The sequence below is a fragment of the Rattus norvegicus genome, chromosome 10, assembly GCF_021556685.1.
Source record: "Rattus norvegicus strain SHRSP/BbbUtx chromosome 10, alternate assembly SHRSP_T2T, whole genome shotgun sequence".
NCBI classification, from domain to species: domain Eukaryota; kingdom Metazoa; phylum Chordata; class Mammalia; order Rodentia; family Muridae; genus Rattus; species Rattus norvegicus.
In genome coordinates, this window is record NC_141543.1 from 78,488,570 (window position 1) to 78,509,112 (window position 20,543).

Below are 20,543 nucleotides of genomic sequence, written 5' to 3' on the forward strand. Positions count from 1 at the left end.
TTCTGGGCTCTGCCTGGGCAAAAGACTCCGTAGAGGGACGGGTCAGGTTGATGACTTTGGATCCATGACTTCAACACCCAGAAGCTCACCTTGAAGGGCAGCTGAGACCAAAACTAATCACCACCGAGTGCCTCCCGAACCTTTCTGAGTCCCTGGGCTGTGAGGCAGGGTAGGCCGGTGGAGGAGAAGCACCCTAGAAAGTGATTACAGGAAACAGAAGAGAGAAGGCATCATTTCACGCTAGCAGGCCGGCCACACACTACCCTCCCTCCCCCACTTACCAAGTCCACAGAAATGACAGACCTGAGGAAAACACAACCAATGAGCGGACACATCACAGAGTCTTATTTGAAAGCAATAAGTGGGTCCCTCTGGCTGGGAACAGCAGACTTGTAAAAGACAAACCGGTAGGGATCATGTTCAAAACACCTCGGAGTAGAGTGAATATGGGCAAGTTCAGCCCACTGCTCCATTCCAAAGAGACAGAGTAGACAAACAAACCTCCATCCTTAAAAATATTTGACAACTGTAGGAATCGCAACGGTGGCATATTAACACAGGAGAGGTAGGTAAGTGAACTGGTAGACCAGTGGATTGGAACATCTAGAAACACTCAATTTATGGTTGAGCGATGAGAGTAGTGCCACAAGTCAGCAGAGAAATGGCATGATATAACGAGGACTTGGGGGACGTGGTGGCCCATGTCTTTAATCCCAGTACTTGGGAGGCAGAGGCAGGTGGATCTCTGTGAGTTTGAGGTCAGCCTGGTCTACAGAGTGAGCTCCAGCTCAGCCAAGGGCCACACAGTGAGGTCCTGTCTCAAAAAGAAAAGAAAAAGTTTTGAGACAGTTGGTTGCTTATTTGAAAAGAAATCTTTATGATATCTTCCCGTTGACATGCACAGAATTTTAAGATGAATTAAGAATCTAAATATTTTAAAAAAGGGCTAAGGTTTTATAAACATACACAAGAACGTATATCTATACCACCTTGAAGGGGACAGAGACAAAAACCAAGGTCTGAAAGAGAATGCCAAATCTGACTGCTTGAAAATGTTGTGGAAAATAAATAAAAAAAAGCAATTATGAACAAAATATTTCACAGCATACAGAAGAATGGAAGGGTTGGAGTTTATATGGGGGTACAAACAAATTAAAAAAAAATCAATAAAAGAGAAGAGTGCCAATTCACGAGAAAGATGGACAAAACCGGGCAGAAAACTGACAGTGGGCTGCAATGGCAATAAAATAAAAATATGCCTATTCTCACTGTTAATTCAAGGAGTGGAACTGAGCCGATATCACGTGATCCTGTGTGATTTCCCCCTTCATTTTTGCAAAAACAAAACAAAACAAACTGGAGACCAGCTTGGAAATATCTATGGAATGAAAATTCAGAACAGTACCTTAGAGGCAGGGGATATGCCATGGAAAATCTTCTCCTCTTAAAGAAATTAGAATGCACAAAACCAAGGCTCAGTGGTTGAGTGCTTGCCTAGCATGTTCGAGGGGCCCAGTTCAATCTCCAGAAAAGGAAACACAAATGCTAAATCCATGTGCCTAGTTTACACCACAGAACAGGTATGAGTGCATACAAAGAGCCTTCTTACTTCATTGTTTTCAATAATGGGAAATGTCAGCTTATGTTAAGAGAAAAACTAATCACATGAAAGTCTTACAGCCCAATGAAGCAAAACGTAGTAGTTCAAATGCATATGAAATAAGTCAAAGGGCTTTTGGTAAAAGTGTAAATTCATATGTGCAAGTCAAATGTTCCAGCCCTGAGCCAGGGCCCCAACCCTTACATAACAATTTGAAAAGTAACATTTTTAAAAAAGCATTTTATTAATTCTTCAAGACGTTCATATATGTATGTACCCTTCTCTCGATTCTTCTCAGCTCCACAGTTCTTTTCCTTAACCACCCAACTTTGTGTACCCCCCAATCTCCCTCTTTGATACGTCTTGAGTTCAATTTGTACTTCCATACTCCTGGGTATGGGAGCCATCCACAGAGCATGCTCAACTTACCAGGAGCCACACCCTTAATGAAAACTGACCTCCCTGTAGAGGAGTGGTTCATGCTTTGACTTAATCAGGAATTTGTGTTTACTGATGCTGAAGGTCCTTGCCCTCATTTGGTTTTTGATCTACTGATAAAGATGCCAGTGGCTACTGGCTGGGTAGAAAGGAAGAGGTGGGACTTCCAGGTTTCCCCGAAGGCTAGGAGAGAGGAGAGGGTAGGAGGAGAATTGAGATACTTCGGGGAGAGAAATGGAAAAGACTCAGAGCTGTAGGGGAGATCTTCCAAAATGTAGGCAGAAAAGGAACTTAGCCCACAGAAGCGTGGCCCGAAAGTGTCTTGGGCATCACAGAAGGTAACTGGACAACTAAGTTGAGGGCAGATTTGGAGGCATTGGGCTAGGGGTAAAGGTAAGGGAACGCTAGCCATGGGAGGCCTGGAAGAGCCAAGAAGGCAGGTTAAAAATGAGCTAATGTGTGTCTTTCATCTGCGGATCCCAAGATAGGTCCTGGGCAGGTATGCCCCTGCAACCAGCCGGAAACAGAGTGGTGCAGCCAAAACTACCCATTACAGTCCCCCTCTCCCTGCAACTATCAGCTGCCAATAGCAGCTAGAGGCTGGACTTGTGCTCAGCTCCCAGTCTCCCCGTGCTGGGATTTGGACTGGCTTGAGCTTGTGCAGACCTTGTGCGTGATAAGTGAAATCTTTTTTTTTAAGTACGTGAGACAGACCTGCAAGAAATATTGTCCTCAGTGATGAAGAATGAGCCCAGGGCCTTTGTCCAGGCAAATGCTCCACCACTGAGCTACACTCCCAGCCAAAACGTATTGCTGGGTGAGAGAAATGTGTTGCTGAGCGACAGACATAGAGTGATGTCAGTTATGGAAAAGTATTCCCCACAGATCCACAAATGAGTGAATATAAGGCAAATGGTTCGGAGAGACAAATACAAGCTGACCAAAATGTTTATGCTTAAAAAAGAGAAGTAAAGGGGACTGGAGGGGTTGGGGATTTAGCTCAGTGGTAGAGCGCTTGCCTAGGAAGCGCAAGGCCCTGGGTTCGGTCCCCAGCTCTGAAAAAAAAGAAGGAAAGGGGACTGGAAAGATGGCTCAGTGGTTAAGAGCACCGACTGCTTTCCTAGAGGTCTGAGTTCAAATCCCAGCAACCACATGTTGGCTCACAACCATTTGTAGCGGGATCCAATGCCCTCTTCTAGTGTGTCTGAAGACAGCAACAGTGTGCTCACACACATAAAACAAACCGTCAGACAAGCAAATAGAGTTTTCTTAAAAAAAAAAAAATAGTGAGAAGGTAAGGGATCAAAGTTGGGAGTGTCACCTTAACCGTGTGTAAGGGGAGTGTAACCTCATCTGTAATTTTTTTTTTGACCCAGGGTTTCTTGTAGCCCAGGCTGGCCTCAACCCTGCTATGAAGTCAAGAATGATCTTGAGTTCCTGTCCCTGTCTTCTTAGTGTTCTCATTATAGGTGCATTATATGATATTTATGCTGTGCTGGGGACTGATCCCTGGCCTCTTGCATTTTAGGCAAGCACTCTATCAAATGAGTTATACCGTCAGCCCCTTGTGTAATTTTAAACCCTCACTGAAAGAAGATTTTGAAGAAGATCAAGGCAAGACCAATCTTGGTGTGTTTGCATCCCCAATGCCAATGCCTCGTCTTCAGCTTCCATAGCTAGACACACACACACACACACACACACACACACACACACACACACACACACACACACACTGGAATCTTGTTAAGGTCTAGGTAACTGTTACCTATCTAGCCTGCCATTTTGTGCCGTTACTAATGTTATAAGGAAATTTTCTCGTATGTTGTCACTGCTGTTACTAAGAAACCTTCTCATGTCCAAGTTGACTGTATATTCTGTCGTATTTTGTGCTCTTGGAAACCAATCACAATAGAAGTCAGTTAGAATAGCTTCATAGAGTTAACCACAAAAAAGCTTGGACCCCAAACAATCGCCCAGCAGCACTTCCTACACCTATGTATATGTTTATAATTTTCGCTGTTATAAGTGCCCCTGGGATGGACCCCAACATAAGGGAGAGACACCTGCACCAATATAAAAAGCTATTTGGAATAAGACTTCCATATGGAGTAGGGGTCAAATAAAAGTTTGAGTTCCCAAGATCTCCTTGGGTATTGACATCCTTCTTGGCAGAAGGAGACATATGTGTGAGTAACTAACATCCTGGTTGGCAAGTTAAGACATGAATGTTAGGCAAGACAAGTCCCCTGCCACAGTCGAATGCTGCAACCGATGGGAGCAGGGTACTGGCACAACAAAGACGTGTTCCTAACGAAATCCTCTGTTCATAAATCTTGATCAGTGAAATCACTTAGCACAGATATTTGTGGATCTCAGTCTTAAAACTCTATAGGATTCTAGCTGAGCATTGCAGTCAGCTTCCGAGTCTGACCGGGGCGAATGCTCAATAAACTATCTCCGTCTGAGATTAGTGCTCCTGTGGTTTGCGGGGCGACCCCTAGACTCCAACAAATTCCAACCGAACGGTTTCCTAAACAGTGTTAAGAAAGAGTCATCTGTTCTGCAATCAATAGCTGCCCAGTTATTACACAGGAAGCTGGGCTAAACCCTAAGGCCTGCAATATTTGGGAAAGTTCAGTAGGGAAAAGGGAAAGCAGCGAGATATGTGTACTATGTAGGCTATTCCCTTCCGTGACAACTGCAGTCTGGAGATGCAGAAGTCCCTTCACACACCTTCCCTGGGACAGGGAGCTGAGGCTTGGTTGTTGGGACAATGCTTGTTTGGAACCTCTTTTGGGGGAGTCATCTTTCCTTCAGATGTTCCAAGTTCTCAAGGCCTCTGTGTCTCACATATAGGGCTTAGCTAGGTGAGGGAAACAGAATACAGATAAGGGAAGCTGCTGACCTTCCAGTGGCCACAAATGTGGCAGGGTCAAATGGCCAGGATTATTAGAAAGTCACAAAGCATCTCTGGGCCTTGTGCCTACCTACTTAAGCCCACAACCCTAAACCTGAGCAGGTTAGACAGGCTTCTGTTTGAGAATGCACCCCTCCCATGGGTAGAAAGCTACATATATTTGCTCCCCCCCACCCCAGCATTCCTTTCGCCTTGCTGCCTATAGAAAGGCAGGGCCAGCATCCCAACTGGTGGGAATTCATGGTGTTTTCAGCAACCGGGTCTGCAATCTCTTGTGACTGCCCTGTGTTGCCTAGGTGACCCACAGTCTTTTGCTGCTGGGGCCCTTAAGGACAAAAATTCAAAAGTGTTGGGCCTCAGGCCCCGTGTGTCACCTCAATCTAACCACGAGCCACTCTGCCTCAGTGCTGAAACAATCTGAGTGATGTCTGGTATTTGGGGTACCCAGAACCTCTTTCCCAATTTGTGTTTCTTTGGTCATCACAGACATCATTCTACTAGGGCTACATAAAGCATAGATTGTTCAAGGAAGTCTCTTTTGGTCTCCCTGAGTCCTAGTTGACCCAAGTGCTTTGACGTCCTGCGGGGTGTGTCAGGTGTGTAGGTGTGACACTTTGTGTAGGTGTAGAATACCATTGTTTATCTTCTGGCTTCCTCCTTGGGAGCTCCTTGTAGATAAGGCCCCTACTTTGCTCCAGGGAATGTGTTCCCTGTCCACTGTAGCCCAAAGCACGGCATATGCAAAGACTTAATAAATACCCATTAAATAATTCACCCACAAAAGTCAGCTGCAGAGACCTGCTTGGCTTGGAAGTCGGGGAGCCTGAGAGATGACTCTAAACTGTACCACACTGGTATCCTTGGCAACAGCATTTCCTTGCTGGACTTTCTTCTTACTATCTCTGGTGTGTGTGTGTGTGTGTGTGTGTGTGTGTGTGTGTGTGTGTGTGTGTGTGTTTAAGCCATTAAATGTCTCTTCTTTCCAATCATTTCAAAAGGCCCGATGAAGGCAGTTGAAGACTAGTGCTCTCATGCTTGGCTGCTGGGAGGAAGGCCAAAGGGAAGGAGAAATGTCCCACAAGGGACATTTGGCAATACATCCTGAAGCCCTAAAATTGTGCAAGCCCAAATTTTACTGCTAAGATATTTTGAAGCAAACAAACAAACAAACAACAAAGGGAGACTGGGTCTTGCTCTATCTTAAACAGGCTGGCTTCAAGATCAGCATCCACTTGCCTTGCATACCCAGTGACAAGCAGAGCTGCTCCCAACTGAGACTTCTTGCCTAAGGAAACAATGGAAGATGGGACTAGAGATTTAACTTCAAGGATGTTTCTCCTTGTCCATAGCAGTGAAAACTGAAAACAACCCAAGTATCTAACAAGAAAGAGTTAATAAAGTATATACATTGTTCATACAAAATCCACAGGCATCAAAATAAAGTCAATGGTGCCCAGCATGCCGGTGCAAACCTTTACCTCCCAGCGCTTGTGACTGAGGTAGATAGATCTCTATAAGTTGGAGGCTAGCCCGATCTACATAGTGAGTTCCAGGACAACTAGGGCTACATAAAAATTCTCTGTCTCAAAACAAACAAACAAAAAGGGCAGAGACAAAAGAGGTCAGAGAGCTGGTTCAGTGGCTAAAGTCACCTGCACCAAGCATGAGGCTCCATATGGTGGAGATAGCAGACCCATGCGAGCTGTCCTCTGGCAACCGTGTGGGCACATGCATACACCTCCAGCCAAGGAATAAAGGCATGCAATGAAACCAATCATATGCATTGACAAGGAGGTGTGCAGACTAAACTGTGGAGTCCTGTGACAGGTTGTGCCAGGCTAGGTGGTACTATTCGCGATCCTAGTAATCCAGAGGCTGATGCAAGTTCAAGAGGAGCTCAAGGTCAAGATCAGCCTGGGCAATAATAATTATTATTAATAATTAATAGTAATTAATAATAAGATATTGTCTAAAAATGCTGTAAAAGAAGACAATTTTCTCTCTCTCCTCTCTCTGTGTCTCCCTCTCTCCCTTCCTCCCTCTCTCTCTCTCTCTCTCTCTCTAGGGTTTCTCTGTGTATCACTGGCTGTCCTAGAACTCACTCTGTAAACAAGGCTAGTCTCGAACTCACAGAGATCTCCCTGCCTCTGTCTCCCAAGTGCTACCATTGCCCTGCTAAAATTATCCTTAATAGTCTTTTAAAAGGAATATTATTGTCTACACAATGACTAGTAAATCATTAAAGTATTGGTGAGAACTGGAGTTATGGGAAATCTTATTCTCTCTTGCTGCTTATTTATGTGAAACACAATGACACACCTTGAAAAAGAATCATCTACAGTAGCAATTGGTTATAAGTAATTTCTACTTAATGTTTTATTTTGAGATAAGGCCTCATGTAAGTCAGGCTGGCTTCCTCGGCCAACATCTGGTCCTCCTGCCTCTGCTTCTCAAATGCTAGGATTAGAGGTTTGTGCTAGCACTTGAGGCTCAATTTATTTTTATCTCTTGCTTATTCTTGTCCTGCATGCTCTAATCTATGAAAATATGTCACCGGTAGACTCAAAAAGTGGTCTCAAAAGTTTATAACATTCTAGAATCCAACTCTCGAAAAGCTACTTGTCAGGGTTTACAAATAGCGAGCAAGACCAGAAGAATAAATGGTTTCTTTCTCCTGAGCCTGGAATCGGTTTCCTAGGTGATAGGACCTGGGGCACAGTGGGAAGAAGGTTGGGTGTGGCCTTGTTCCTTGCTCCTTAGCCAAGAAAGGATCTGAGTATAGACAAGAATGGTCCAGAGGAGATGACCAAAGTAGTCCTGTCCCAGGGTCTCCAGAGGTGGGCAGGCACAGGACTGTTCCTGATAGAGGATGTCTTGCCTTTCTCAGGGGGAATCCTCCCCGTTTTCTATTTCGTAATGATCTTTACCCTGAACCTTCCTAACTGACTGGTCTTACTCAGACAGGCCCTGGGCTGCTTCGCCAACTGATCATTAACCACAACAAGCTCTGCCCCTCTGAAATCAGCTAAGGGTCCTTCCCTGCCAGAGGTTAAGAGGAAGGGGCTGTGGGGAGAGAGGAAGTTGCTTTTGCCCTGAGCCTGTAGCCCCCAGGGTCCTCTTTCCTGAGAAGCCTAACTGTCTCCAGCCAGATTTCCTGTCTCCTCAGCTCCACTGAGAACTGGGGGCTTCCTACCAGGGTTGGAGTGGGGGTGACTCTGAGGCCCTCAAGGGGGTCAGCGTTGCTACATCTTCCCTGTGACCCCCATCTCTCCATGTGGCTACCCTACTTCCCATAACTTCTTAGCCTTTGCTCCCTAAATTTAGGTTCTTTTCAAAGGAATTGGGACGCTCAGTTTAACCAACATTTTGAGAGGCTAGTTGCTTGTGCTCTCTGTGAGTAGTAGCTCTGATCCATCCCCCTGTCCATCCCTCCACTTCATGGGCCCCTCTCTGGGCACCCCTAACCCCAGTGGGGGAGGAGAGTCTAGTCTTAGGATAGGTCCATCTCTTTTTAGGTCAGCCCGCCCCCAGCTCAGAAGGCATAAAAACCCGTTGTCAGTGAGAGGTGTTGACAGTGTCAGGTAAGTTGTGGAGTTGAACTCTTGGGGACTGGAGGCTATAGCTGGAGGGGGCCTTGGGTTTGTAGACCTCTTTGTCACAGAGGCCTTCCTCATAGACCAAGCCCACTGGGGTAGGGCCGTGTATGAAGGGAGGAGGGGAATGGTAAACCCCTCTCCTTTTTTCAGAATCTCAGGGCACTTCCTGGACTGAGGATTTTTTGGTTTTGTTTGTTTTATTTAGTTTCATTTTGTCTTGCAAAGATGAAGCTTTTTTTGGCCTTGGCAGGCCTCCTGGCCCCCCTGGCCATGCTTCAGACTTCCACTGGTGCCACTCCAGGTAATTGCACCAAAAGGAGGGGGGAGTAGGTGAACTGAGGGATGGGGTTGAGGATCCTCAGCCCAGCAGCTCCCTTTTCTCTGGGCAGGCCTCCTTTGCTTTGGGGCCAGTCCTGACCTTGTGATTTATGCTCTGGTCAGCGCTCCCGGGGGAAGTGGCGAACTCAGTGGTGCTGGACTGCATGGAGGAGGCCAAGCGGCTGGTGAACAAAGCCTACAAGGAGCGGAGAGAAAGGTGGGAGCGCCAGGCCCTGACCACCCTGGGTAAAGCTGCTCCAAGTCTTCTGGAGAAAGGCCAGGCCATGGGGGTGTTGGTAGAAAAGTTGAGGGTCTGCAGATGAAATCTGACCTGGTCTGTCTGTCCTTGAATTTCTGGCTGTCAGAACATCTTCCAAGCCACTCCTTCAACGGCCTTGCTTTCTGTCTGGTTATCGAGATCCAGATCCTTTGGACAAAAGAAATCCACTTCTCTGTGGTTCTCTACATAGTCCCTTCCACCTGCTCACCACAGGCTGGTCCCTGCTGAGTGTCTCTGTGCCCCTTTCTCTGGCCCTCCCTTCTCTGAGCAGCATCAAGCAGAGTCTTCGAAGTGGCTCCGCCAGCCCTATGGAACTCCTATCGTATTTCAAGCAGCCGGTGGCGGGCACCAGGACAGCTGTGAGGGCTGCCGACTATCTGCACGTGGCCCTGGACCTGCTGAAGAGGAAGCTGCAGCCCCTGTGGCCACGGCCTTTCAATGTCACAGGTACCATAACTCCTTCCCTCTTAGTCATCACTCTTCTTCCCCCAGCAATATCCACCACTACAAGCCTCCCTCTAAGGCAAGGGTTCTCAACCTACGGGTTGTGACCCTGTCTGGTAAGTCGAATGATTCTTTCACATGGGTTACCTAAGACCGTTGGAAAACACAGATCTTTACATCAAGATTCATAACAGTAGCAAAATTTACAGTTATGTAGTAGTGACTAAAATTTTATGGTTGCTCTCACCCCATGAGAAACTGTATTAGGGGGTAGCCTAAGCAAACTTGAGAACCACTGGTCTAAGGAGTCTCAGAGCTGGCCCGCCCACTCCTCAGCCTCACTGGGCTTCTCAGCCCCAGGTTGCCTAGCATGGGAGACAAGGTGGGGGAAGGCTCAGGTCTAAGATCATGGCTCACTCTTGCAGACGTGTTGACGCCTGCTCAGCTGAATCTGTTGTCCGTGTCAAGTGGCTGCGCCTATCAGGATGTGGGGGTGACATGCCCACCGCAGGACAAGTATCGAACCATCACTGGACACTGCAACAACAGGTGCGGGCCCAGGACGGTACAGGGATGTGGTGTAGGTAGGGGGCCGAGGTCCTGCCTGTGGCGACCCATCAGGCCAGAGCTCTGTGCTTCCCTCTAGACGCAGCCCCACTCTGGGGGCCTCCAACCGAGCCTTTGTGCGCTGGCTGCCTGCAGAATATGAGGATGGCATCTCCTTGCCTTTTGGCTGGACGCCCAAGGTCAATCGCAGTGGCTTCAAGGTGCCCTTGGTGAGTGTCCAGTAGAGGGAGATGAGCCCAGCTCTATGTGCAAGACCCAGGCATCCAATGACTCTGCTTGTTGCTGTAGGCTCGCCAGGTCTCCAACGCCATCGTACGCTTCCCCAACGATCAGCTGACCAAGGACCAGGAGCGTGCACTCATGTTCATGCAGTGGGGCCAGTTTCTGGACCATGATATCACCTTGACTCCAGAGCCAGCTACCCGGTTCTCCTTCCTCACTGGACTCAACTGTGAGACCAGCTGCCTGCAGCAGCAACCCTGCTTTCCCCTCAAGGTGCTGCCTCCTTTCCATCCACCATGGTCTGTGCCTAGAGAGAGGGACGATGGTTTATGTTAGTGACTGTGCCCCTTCTGGGTCCTAGTTCCTCCCTAACCCCTGAGCAAGGCTGGTCCTCATTCCTGGGTCCAGAGTCAATACTTGTCTCCCTCAGCAGAGCCAGCTTTCAACTTAAGAAGCCTAATATGCACCCTGAACCTAGCATTGCCCTGTGGGGTGGGATGACTGACTCTTTGTGAGGCTAGGAGAATTCTGGGATGAGGACCTTACCTGTCTTCTTCATACTCCTGGTGTAGGAACACTGGCCTGAGCTCTCTCTCCTGTGAGCACTTCCTTAACCCTGCTTTACATTGTGCGTGCGTGTGTGCATGTGTGTATGTGTGTGTGTCTTTGGGTTGCCCCGTAGTTAGAGTCAGGGTTAAAGCACCTTGTGTGTGTGTGTGTGTGTGTGTGTGTGTGTGTGTTTGTGTGTGTGTGTGTGTGTGTGTGTGTCTGTGTATGTGTGGGGGGAAGTGTGGAGAAAAAAAAGCAGTGGAGATAAAGGGCTAGGGGTCCAGGGTGACAGAACAGAGATAAAAGGCAGAAACAGATAAGAAGAGGATTAAGAGGCAGTGAAGTGGGCTCAGAGGACTGGCCTTGCTCAACCCCAGGAGGCTCTCTCATTCCAGTTCAATGGATTCTTGGTCACCCCTAAACCTCAGTCTCTTTGGTGACTGAGCCCCAGTAATTCTATGGAACTTCCAGAGCTTCCCTGCAGCTCGAGAGGGGCCAGAGTTCTCTTCTGCAGGGTTGTAAGCTACAAATGCCTGCTGTTCCGACTCACGAAAACCAGACTAGCTTCTCTCTGTGCTGTAGATCCCACCCAATGACCCTCGAATCAAGAACCAAAAGGACTGCATCCCCTTCTTCCGTTCCTGCCCGGCATGCACCGGGAGCAACATTACCATTCGCAACCAGATCAACGCGCTCACTTCCTTCGTGGATGCCAGCGGGGTGTATGGCAGCGAGGACCCCCTGGCCAGGAGATTGCGAAACCTCACCAACCAGCTGGGGCTGTTGGCTGTCAATACACGCTTCCAAGACAATGGCAGGGCCCTGTTGCCCTTTGACAGCCTGCATGATGACCCATGCCTCCTTACCAACCGCTCGGCCCGCATTCCTTGTTTTCTGGCAGGTCAGCCTGGGGACCGATCTAGAGTGGCATAGAACTGTTTCCAGCTTGTGTGAACTCAGTGAGCCTGTGTGTGAGCAGCATGTGTGTTTGTGATAAGAGACACTGGTCTCAACCACTTATTAGTCTAGTTGCCTTGGTAACAAGTTGGATAGAGGCAGAAAGGAAAATAACAACGGCAAAAACAAACCACATACATAATAAAAAAAAATCCTCCCTCTATCAATCAAAGATGATGACACAGGGCTGCTAAGGACCCTCTGTCGTCTACCCATCTTTTTCTCTTTTCCCTCCCGTGGACTGTGGGAAAAGAGAGAGCTGGGTCTCTGTCCAAAAGGGAACAGAGAATAAAAGGGACAGAGAGGAATGCATTCTCCTCACCCTTTAGAACCATCCTGTCCAAGCTGGAGCCAGTAGCCACATGTTGTCATTTCAGTTTGACTTTTTTTGTAGGCTCACACCTTTAATCCCAGTCTTTGCAGAGGCATGAGCATCTTCATGGACGCTCAAGGCCAGCCTGGTCTACAGAGTGAGTTCTAGGACAGTCAGGGGTATAGAGTGATGACAGTGAGACCCTGTCTTAAAAAACAAAGAAGAAAAAATAAACCAATAAATACGTAAATTGAAATTAAATTAAAAGTTTCTGTAGTAACCACATTTTAAGGGCTCAGTAGCCCCATGGGCTAGTGGCTTCCCTACTTGGTAGTGGAGAAGTGATTGTTTTCCTCACCCCAGAAAGTTCTAGTAGAATGTGTCACAGAATATTACTCCGTGGTACTCGACAGTTTGGTGATCAGATTGGGGTTGGGATTGTGGGCTCACCGAGAAATTGACACCTCTCCCTCCACCTTTCTGTGATTTTAGACTGGGTTATATAGCTAGCCTTAGCAAGTCTGGTACTTGCTTTGAAGCCCAGGCTAGCTTCAAACATTCCTCAATCTTCCTATCTTAGCCTCGCACGTGTTGGGTTGATTCATGTAGACCATCAAGCCCACACCCAGTGGTACAAGTCTTTCTTCTTGCACCTCTCCTCCCTTCTAGGGGTCCTGGTGGTCTCTTGTGGGTCCCCTGGCAGGAGAGTCAAGGTCAATGCAAGGGTGTGTCTCCTAAGGGAGGGCCTGCTCTCTTTTGGGCTAGTCATGACATCTGGTTACTCACGGGGTGGAGAAACTGCTCTCAGGAATATCTTTTCCTCTCAGAATCTTCTTTCTAAGTTGGTGAGGGCTGAGCCCAGTCAGTGTCTTGCAGCAAAGGTCCTGAGCCTCGCCTTCTGGCCTTCCCTGTTTAAGGTTTGTGGAGCACTAGAGGAGTCGGGGACTTCGTGCTTCCTCAAATAGTCTTAGGTGTGGATGCACACATCCTGTGCCTTCTCCCCACCACCACAGCTTGTCCAGTTGGCTTGTAGTGAGAGTGCTAACGACAGCTATCTCAAGTAGTACAGGATTCTGGGGTCCTGTTTTGAAAGGATTCTGAAGTTGCATCCAATTAGAGCAGAAGACATGCAGACTACTTTTTGTCTTGCGCCAAATCAAGACAATAAGATGAGTACTTGCTCTTGGGAATGTTCATGTATCGTGGGGTGTGTATGTGTGTATGCAGTGTGTGTGATGTGTGTGTATGTGTGTGTAGGTATGTGCATAGTATGTCTGTGTAGTGTGTATGTCTGTGTGTGTATGTGTGTGTAGTATGTATGGTGTGGGTATATGTGTGTGTAGTATGTGTATGTAGTATGTCTGTGTAGTGTGTATGGGTATGTATGTGTGTACATTATGTGTATGTAGTGTGTGTGTAGTATAGTGTTTATGTGTGTTTGTAGTATGTGTGTAGGGATATGTCTGTATAGTATATGTGTATAATATATGTGTATTATGTGTGTATGTCTGTGTAGTGTGTATGCATATGTATGTATATATGTATGTATGTGTGTATAGTATGTATATGTGTATGTATGTGTGTATGTGTGTAGTATGTGTGCATGTGTATATAGTATGTGTGTGTATATAATATGTGTGTATGTCTGTATAGTGGGTATGTATGTGTATGTAGTATGTGTGTATGTCTTTGCATGTGCATGTATGTATGTATATGTGTAGTATGTGTGTATGTATAGTATGTATGTGTGTATGTATGTGTATATGTGTGTATGAGTGTATAATGTGTATGTATGTGTATGTATGTTTAGTGTGTGTGCATATGTGTGTAGTGTGTGTGTGTGTGTGTGTGTAGTAAAGGGTAAAATACAGAAAGACACAAGACTTGGACTTGTGCCTAAAGTTCTCCTGATCTGAGCTACAGGCAGGTGACAAGTCAAATGTCATGGCTATTGGGTAAGGCTGCAGGAAGAACTACAGTGTTTCCAAGCTCTTATGTCAGCCTGTGGATGACACTTGAGTTTGGTGTGTATGGGTAGGTGGAGAACAGGCACAGGAGGACCACAGAAAGACTTTGCCAGACAGGGATGGAGACCATAAAGATGACAAAGGCTTTGCTTCCTTAAGGGGACATGCGCTCCAGCGAGATGCCAGAGCTCACCTCCATGCACACCCTCTTCGTGCGAGAGCATAACCGTCTGGCCACAGAGCTCAAGCGCCTGAATCCTCGCTGGAATGGGGAGAAGCTTTACCAGGAGGCCCGGAAGATTGTGGGGGCCATGGTCCAGGTAGGCTGTCCTTACACATCTCGGCCATGTGTTCTTGGGCAGGTTTTTATCTCTCCTGAACACTGGCTTCTTTTAGCCACAATACTGAAAGGCTCAAAGGAGCTAAATGAAAATGGCCAGCAGACATGACATGCTTGACAAGCGCACTTCCCTTCTTCCTATCTCCCCAGCCCTCTTCATTCCAAAGCCCTGTAGTCTCCTTGGCTCTTTTACCCACGGTCATCCTCTTGAGCATTTTTTCCCCTGGGGTAGTGCTCCTCCATCTGGCTTTTGATGTTTCCATGACCCCTATTCTCTCTCTCCCAAGAATGCAAACATCACGTACATCATACACGCACGCATGCACACATGCCTTTGCTAGACTTCAGGGAGCGAGGCAGTGGTGCTGGGGGTGGGGTTTGATTTACACTCACACCCACAAATGGGATTCATTTTAGTCTCAGAGGCAATTGTAGCCCTGGGTCCAGAGTGACACCGCCACACAGCCTCCCTTTCACTGGGGGCCATCACACCAGAGCAGACTTCTGCCCTCCGTCTATAAACCTGTGAGTCTTACTGTGTGCGAGGCACTGTGGATAATCTTAGCAATTTCAACTTCCCTGGCTCTCAAGGAGAAATGAGACCACAAATACCTTAAAGGCAAGAGTGATATTACAACGATGACGGACAAGACATTTTGTTTAATCCCTCAAGAAAGTGATACAATTATTCCTTGTTTACATTTGGGGTTCAGAGAATTTAATAAATAACCTAAGGTTTGCTCTCCTTATGTCCTTCTGTTAAATTCAGATCTAAGATTAGGGGAGATCAGCCCCTGATCCTAGCCAGGTAGGGGCGATTCCCCCACGCTGGAGACCACAGGGAGGAATAAATAGATATCTAAAATGAAGTGACTTTGTTTTAGATCATCACATACCGAGACTACCTGCCCTTGGTGTTGGGGCCAGCAGCCATGAAGAAGTACCTACCCCAGTACCGATCCTACAATGACTCAGTAGACCCTCGGATCGCCAATGTCTTCACCAACGCTTTCCGTTACGGCCACACCCTCATCCAACCCTTCATGTTCCGCCTGGACAATCAGTACCGGTCCACAGGACCCAACCCCCGTGTCCCACTCAGCAGGGTCTTTTTTGCCAGCTGGAGAGTTGTGCTGGAAGGTGAATGGAACCTAAGAAAAGCCAGCAGCTGAGGATGGGATGGTGTGGGCTTGATTGCAGGGAACTGGGCCAGAGAGAGGTCTTTTTTTCATCTTGCTTTCCAGTTTCATTGACCCAGAAGGTTAGAGCATCCCAACCTTGTGAACCTTCGGGTCAAAGAGTGCCTGGTGATGACTGGTCTCTGTGGCTTGCCCTGAACTCCACGTGGACCAGCCCTGACTCCACTGTGTGCTCTCGTAGCAGTAGCAAGATAACCTTTCCGTTCGCTTTGCTCTCTTGACCTCAGGTGGCATTGACCCCATCCTCCGAGGCCTCATGGCTACTCCTGCCAAACTGAATCGCCAGAACCAAATTGCGGTGGATGAGATCCGGGAGCGACTGTTTGAGCAGGTCATGAGGATAGGTCTTGACTTACCTGCCCTTAACATGCAGCGCAGCCGGGATCATGGCCTCCCGGGTGAGAGGCCAGCCACAGCCCCATTCCACCTCCCAGGCAGCTCCCCTTGCTCAGGGCCCCTTTCCCAGTCCTCAGGAGGCACCTGAGGCTAGGCCCTGCCCTTTCCAGGCCCCTGTGGCCGAAGTTCGGCCTGTCTTGGTTTCTTCACAAGCCGGACTTCTCATCCCACGATCTGGAAGTCTGTCTCCATCATCAGTTCATTCTGACTCATTCATGAACCTGGGGATGGGAGGCTACCACTGTTATTTTTACTGACGAGGAAACTAGGCCTTAGAGCAGTTAGGATCTTGGCTGGGTGCTTTAGCCATGTCAGTGAGAGACGTGGAGGTTGGACCCAAGTGGATCAGGGTAACCCAAAAGCCCCATGACTGTGTTGTGGAGTAGCACACGTGGCCACGCCTCCGGGACATATTTTCATTCTCCCAGTCAGAGACTGAAACATTAGACTGCTGCTCTAAAAGACAATGTGCGTCTCCATGCTTGAGCCTGGTGGGATTTGCGGTAATGCAGGGCTTACCACAAATAGGAGGAGAGAGGGTAGGAGAGAGAGAGGAAAAGAACAAGAGGTCTGGAGGGGCCCAGCTGCCCACTTTGGCCTGAGCCAATCGTTTAGGGATTCATTCTACTTATGGCCTTGTGTACTGAGGTGGGATTTCGAAGATGTCTTTCCTGCGCTTTCCAGTACTCTTTCTACCCGGCAGGAGAGGGGTCCATTTACAGCTACCTGTTCTCTGACCCAACGCAGGATACAATGCCTGGAGACGCTTCTGTGGGCTTCCACAGCCCAGCACAGTGGGTGAGCTCGGCACGGTGCTGAAGAACCTGGAGCTGGCACGGAAGCTGATGGCACAGTATGGCACGCCCAACAACATTGACATCTGGATGGGCGGTGTGTCCGAGCCCCTAGAGCCCAATGGCCGCGTAGGCCAGCTCCTTGCCTGCCTCATTGGCACTCAGTTTAGGAAGCTACGGGATGGCGATAGGTAAAGAAGCTGTGGGACCGCAGGATGCCACACATGTGGGGCCAGGAGGGGGCGCATGCGCACCGCAGCAGTTACGTGGGCGCTTAGAGGACAATTTACTTGAGTTGGTTCCATGTCTGGTTCAGAGATGGTACTCAAGTTCTCAGTGTTGGTGGTACGTGCCTTTGCCCACCGAACCATCTTGCGGGTCCCCAAAATACCACTCTTTTTTTTCTCTTTTTTTTCGGAGCTGGGGACCGAACCCAGGGCCTTGTGCTTCCTAGGCAAGCGCAAAATGCCACTCTTAATACGTTCTCTGGGTTTCTCAGTGCTACTATGAAGGCGTCAGTCACCATGGAAAAGTTCCAAAAGTCTCCCGCTGACTCCCTTTCATGTCATTTCATCCTGACCCTGTCTATCTCCATGTCTATCTTTACGCCTTGTTGGGAATGTTGAAAAAGGTGTCCCAGTCAAGGAGAGCAATCCCGGGTCTTTTATCCCTGTGGACAGGTGCATGAGACTGGGACCCAAGCAGCTATGCTCCTGTCCTCTGGGCTGAGTGGGCACTGCCCAGGACCTGAGCTCTCCTGTGCTGTAGATAAGATTCTTCTGTGGTTCTCTTACACTCAGAGGCCAGATCAAGCCAGGCGATGTCCTGGGTCTCCCAGGGTGTCCTCACTTGGGACATCCTCAGACATAATGTTCACGATGCTCTCATGCAGGTTTTGGTGGGAGAACCCGGGTGTGTTCAGTAAACAGCAGAGACAGGCCTTGGCTACCATCTCCTTGCCCCGCATCATCTGTGACAACACTGGCATCACTACCGTGTCTAAGAACAACATCTTCATGTCCAACTCACACCCCCGAGACTTTGTGAGCTGTAACACCCTTCCTAAACTGAATCTGGCTTCCTGGAAGGAGACCTAGAGGCCGGGTAAGGGCATGACACACTGAAGGGTATGCCTAGTTGTCTAGAATCACAGAGAACTCTCTGCCCTGGGTGCTTATTAGAGGGCTTACTGTCTCCTCCAGCTCGCTACTGATTGAGCAGCTGTTGTGTGCCAGGCACTGCACTGGCCATGGGAAATAGAAGCAATAAAGATGAATACCAAAGATGAATGCCAAGGCCTTGTCACGTGGCCTCCAGAGGGAATGCAGTTAGCAGCTGGACTGTGTGGCTGTGTGCAGTCAGAGGCCAGCTTGGCTCACCCAGCGGTCTCCCCTTCTCCCTTACTCTATTCTCTTGCTATTCACAGGAGTCTGCCCGGAGAGGAACGGAGGCCATTGGCCTTTTTTGTGCTATCTGTACCTGAGGTTTACACTAATAAAGCATGGTGGATGGGGATCTTGTTCTGTGTCTGTGAAGGGGCTGTGCCTTCAGTGGGAGGGTCCCTCTGGTCTGAGAACTTAAGGCAGTGTGATCTGAACCTCAGGGTGTTTCTAGGGTGATGATTGTGCTGGGGTGCCCTCCTTTGTCTATTCCATATGTGGAGGGCAGCCAGGCCACACAGACCCTCGTTCCTCATGTACTTCTCTACAGCTCTGTGGAACGGGAAGGTGGACACCACGTTCTGGTATTTGTTCGTTGTTCTGTTGTGTGTTTGCTGCATGCTTACTCTGTGTCTGTCTTTGGGAAGGGGAGTGGACAGCCAGTGAGACAGAAAGCTGGGGTCTGGTGGGAAGGTTTTGCTGAGAGAATAGAGGCCTCTGTGTCTCTGCAGACTAGCATAGTGAGTGGCCCAGGGATGCTCAAGGGGGCAGATGGCTCCTTCTTCCAGTCATCAGACCCCAGTGTCTGGGAAGGGGAAGGGTGTGTCTGGCCAGTGGTCTTGTCAGGAGCTGGTCCATAGTGGATTAGCTGACTCTTGTCTTCTCCTTTCCTGTCTTCTCATTTGTGAGGGGTGGGGAACCCCCCTGGGAGCTAACGGTAAGAGAATGGTGAAGTAAACCAGACCCTCACTGTGGGGAGCTACAGGACCAATACCTCTCACGATTACCTCACTGAGGGGGGAGAGGGGTGTTCACAGAGCAGAGCCTTGTCCAAGACTGGTGGGGAGGGTGACAGAACAGGGCTACGAACAAAGACTTCCCTAGGCAACCTCCACAAGATGAGGAAATGATTTCCTGACTGGTCTTTACCTGTAGGTAATTTTTGCCCTTGTGATGTTAGTATTGAACCAAGGGCCTATATAGGCTAGACAAACACTCTACCACTGCGAGCTACGTACAGCTCCAGCCCTTTTTTATTTTGAGACAAGGTCTTGTTACATTGGCTAGGCTGAACCTTGAACTTGCTCTGTAGCATGGGTCAATCTTGAGCTTACAATTCTCCTGTACCATCAGGCCTCGAAAGGGTAAATTTAATTAATCAACTAGTTAACCAACTGATCATTTCATGAACTAGCTAATTAATTTCTGTGGTGCTAAGATTGAGCTCAGGGCCTTGTACATTGGAGGGTCTCTCCATTTTACTATTGACTTATTTTAGATTTCTTTTTTTTTTTAAAGATTTATTTATTTATTATATATAAGTACACTGTAGCTGTCTTCAGACACACCAGAAGAGGGCATCAGACCTCATCATAGATGGTTGTGAGCCACCATGTGGTTGCCGGGAATTGAACTCAGGACCTCTGGAAGAGCAGTCAGTGCTCTTAGCCGCTGAGCCATCTCTCCGGCCCTTATTTTAGATTTCTGTTTATGGATATTTCTGTGTATGGATATTTTGGCTGCTGTGTCCCTATGTGCCACACATGCATGCAGTACCCTCAGAGGCCAGAAGAGGGCACAGGATCCTCTGGGACAGTTGCGAGCAGCCTTGTGGGTATTAGGAATTGAACCAGGGTCCTTTGGAAGAGCAGCCAGAGCTCTTAACCACTGGTCCATCTCTCCAGCCCTGGAGCATCTTTTCTTTTCTTTTCTTTTCTTTTTTTTTTTTTTTTTAAGAATGTCAACCAGGCCATGATAGTACAACCCAGCATGAAGGAGGCTGACGTTATCTAAATTTAGGAGGATAGGGGCTACTTTGGGCTACATAACTGTTCAAGGCCCACCTAAAACATAAAGTGAAACCCTGTATAAAGAATGTGTGAATGCACACTGGGCCACAGCCCAAGGAGTGTTCTGAAACTACCTCCTCAGAAGCTTGAAGGGTTCCAAGAACTCTCCAGGAAGAGGAAGGTGTTTCTGGGACGACTGAAGAAGAGATCCTTTTTAGTTCCTGGGAAATCCAGGCTTGGTTACCCATGGTACCCCAGAATAGTGTCACCCCAAGTTCATATTCTCACTGCTCTGTGGTATTATTTACTCCCCCCACCCCACAGCACCCCCACTACCAGGAGTCCCTGCCTCCCTGCTTTGAGAATTCTTGAATCTCCCACTCAGTTACTGTTCTCCCTTGTCAGACTGATGGATGCCCAGGACCGCTCAGTAATAAGATACAGCATGACTACAAACATCTTGTTACTCATATG

General features: G+C 48.2%; 1 protein-coding gene across 3 annotated transcripts; it reads left to right on the forward strand.

Annotated features, from left to right (window-relative positions):
• The first annotated feature begins 7,916 nt into the window (after window positions 1-7,916).
• On the forward strand, window positions 7,917-18,415 carry Mpo (myeloperoxidase). 3 transcript variants are annotated; one of them, XM_087572127.1, is made up of 15 exons: window positions 7,917-8,351; window positions 8,474-8,539; window positions 8,760-8,855; window positions 8,996-9,089; window positions 9,424-9,599; window positions 10,022-10,145; window positions 10,243-10,372; window positions 10,452-10,658; window positions 11,517-11,835; window positions 14,331-14,491; window positions 15,396-15,651; window positions 15,938-16,108; window positions 16,854-17,091; window positions 17,793-18,004; window positions 18,103-18,415. In XM_087572127.1, the coding sequence occupies exons 3-14, from the start codon at window positions 8,780-8,782 to the stop codon at window positions 17,995-17,997; spliced, it is 2,157 nt and encodes a 718-aa protein (XP_087428253.1). In that variant the 5' UTR covers window positions 7,917-8,351; window positions 8,474-8,539; window positions 8,760-8,779; the 3' UTR covers window positions 17,998-18,004; window positions 18,103-18,415. The 3 variants fall into 3 exon arrangements, with proteins under 3 accessions (XP_087428253.1, XP_087428252.1, NP_001388741.1); XM_087572126.1 differs by having other exon boundaries at window positions 18,327-18,415; NM_001401812.1 differs by lacking the exons at window positions 7,917-8,351; window positions 8,474-8,539 and having other exon boundaries at window positions 18,327-18,415.
• Window positions 18,416-20,543: the final 2,128 nt, after the last annotated feature.

Excerpts from the sequence above, each read along its gene's own strand:
- Mpo (XM_087572127.1), top strand. The coding sequence starts at position 8,780 with ATGAAGCTTTTTTTGGCCTTGGCAGGCCTCCTGGCCCCCCTGGCCATG. Across the intron at positions 8,856-8,995 it reads TTCCACTGGTGCCACTCCAG|CGCTCCCGGGGGAAGTGGCG; the intron begins GTAATTGCACCA and ends TGCTCTGGTCAG. Across the intron at positions 14,492-15,395 it reads TTGTGGGGGCCATGGTCCAG|ATCATCACATACCGAGACTA; the intron begins GTAGGCTGTCCT and ends ACTTTGTTTTAG.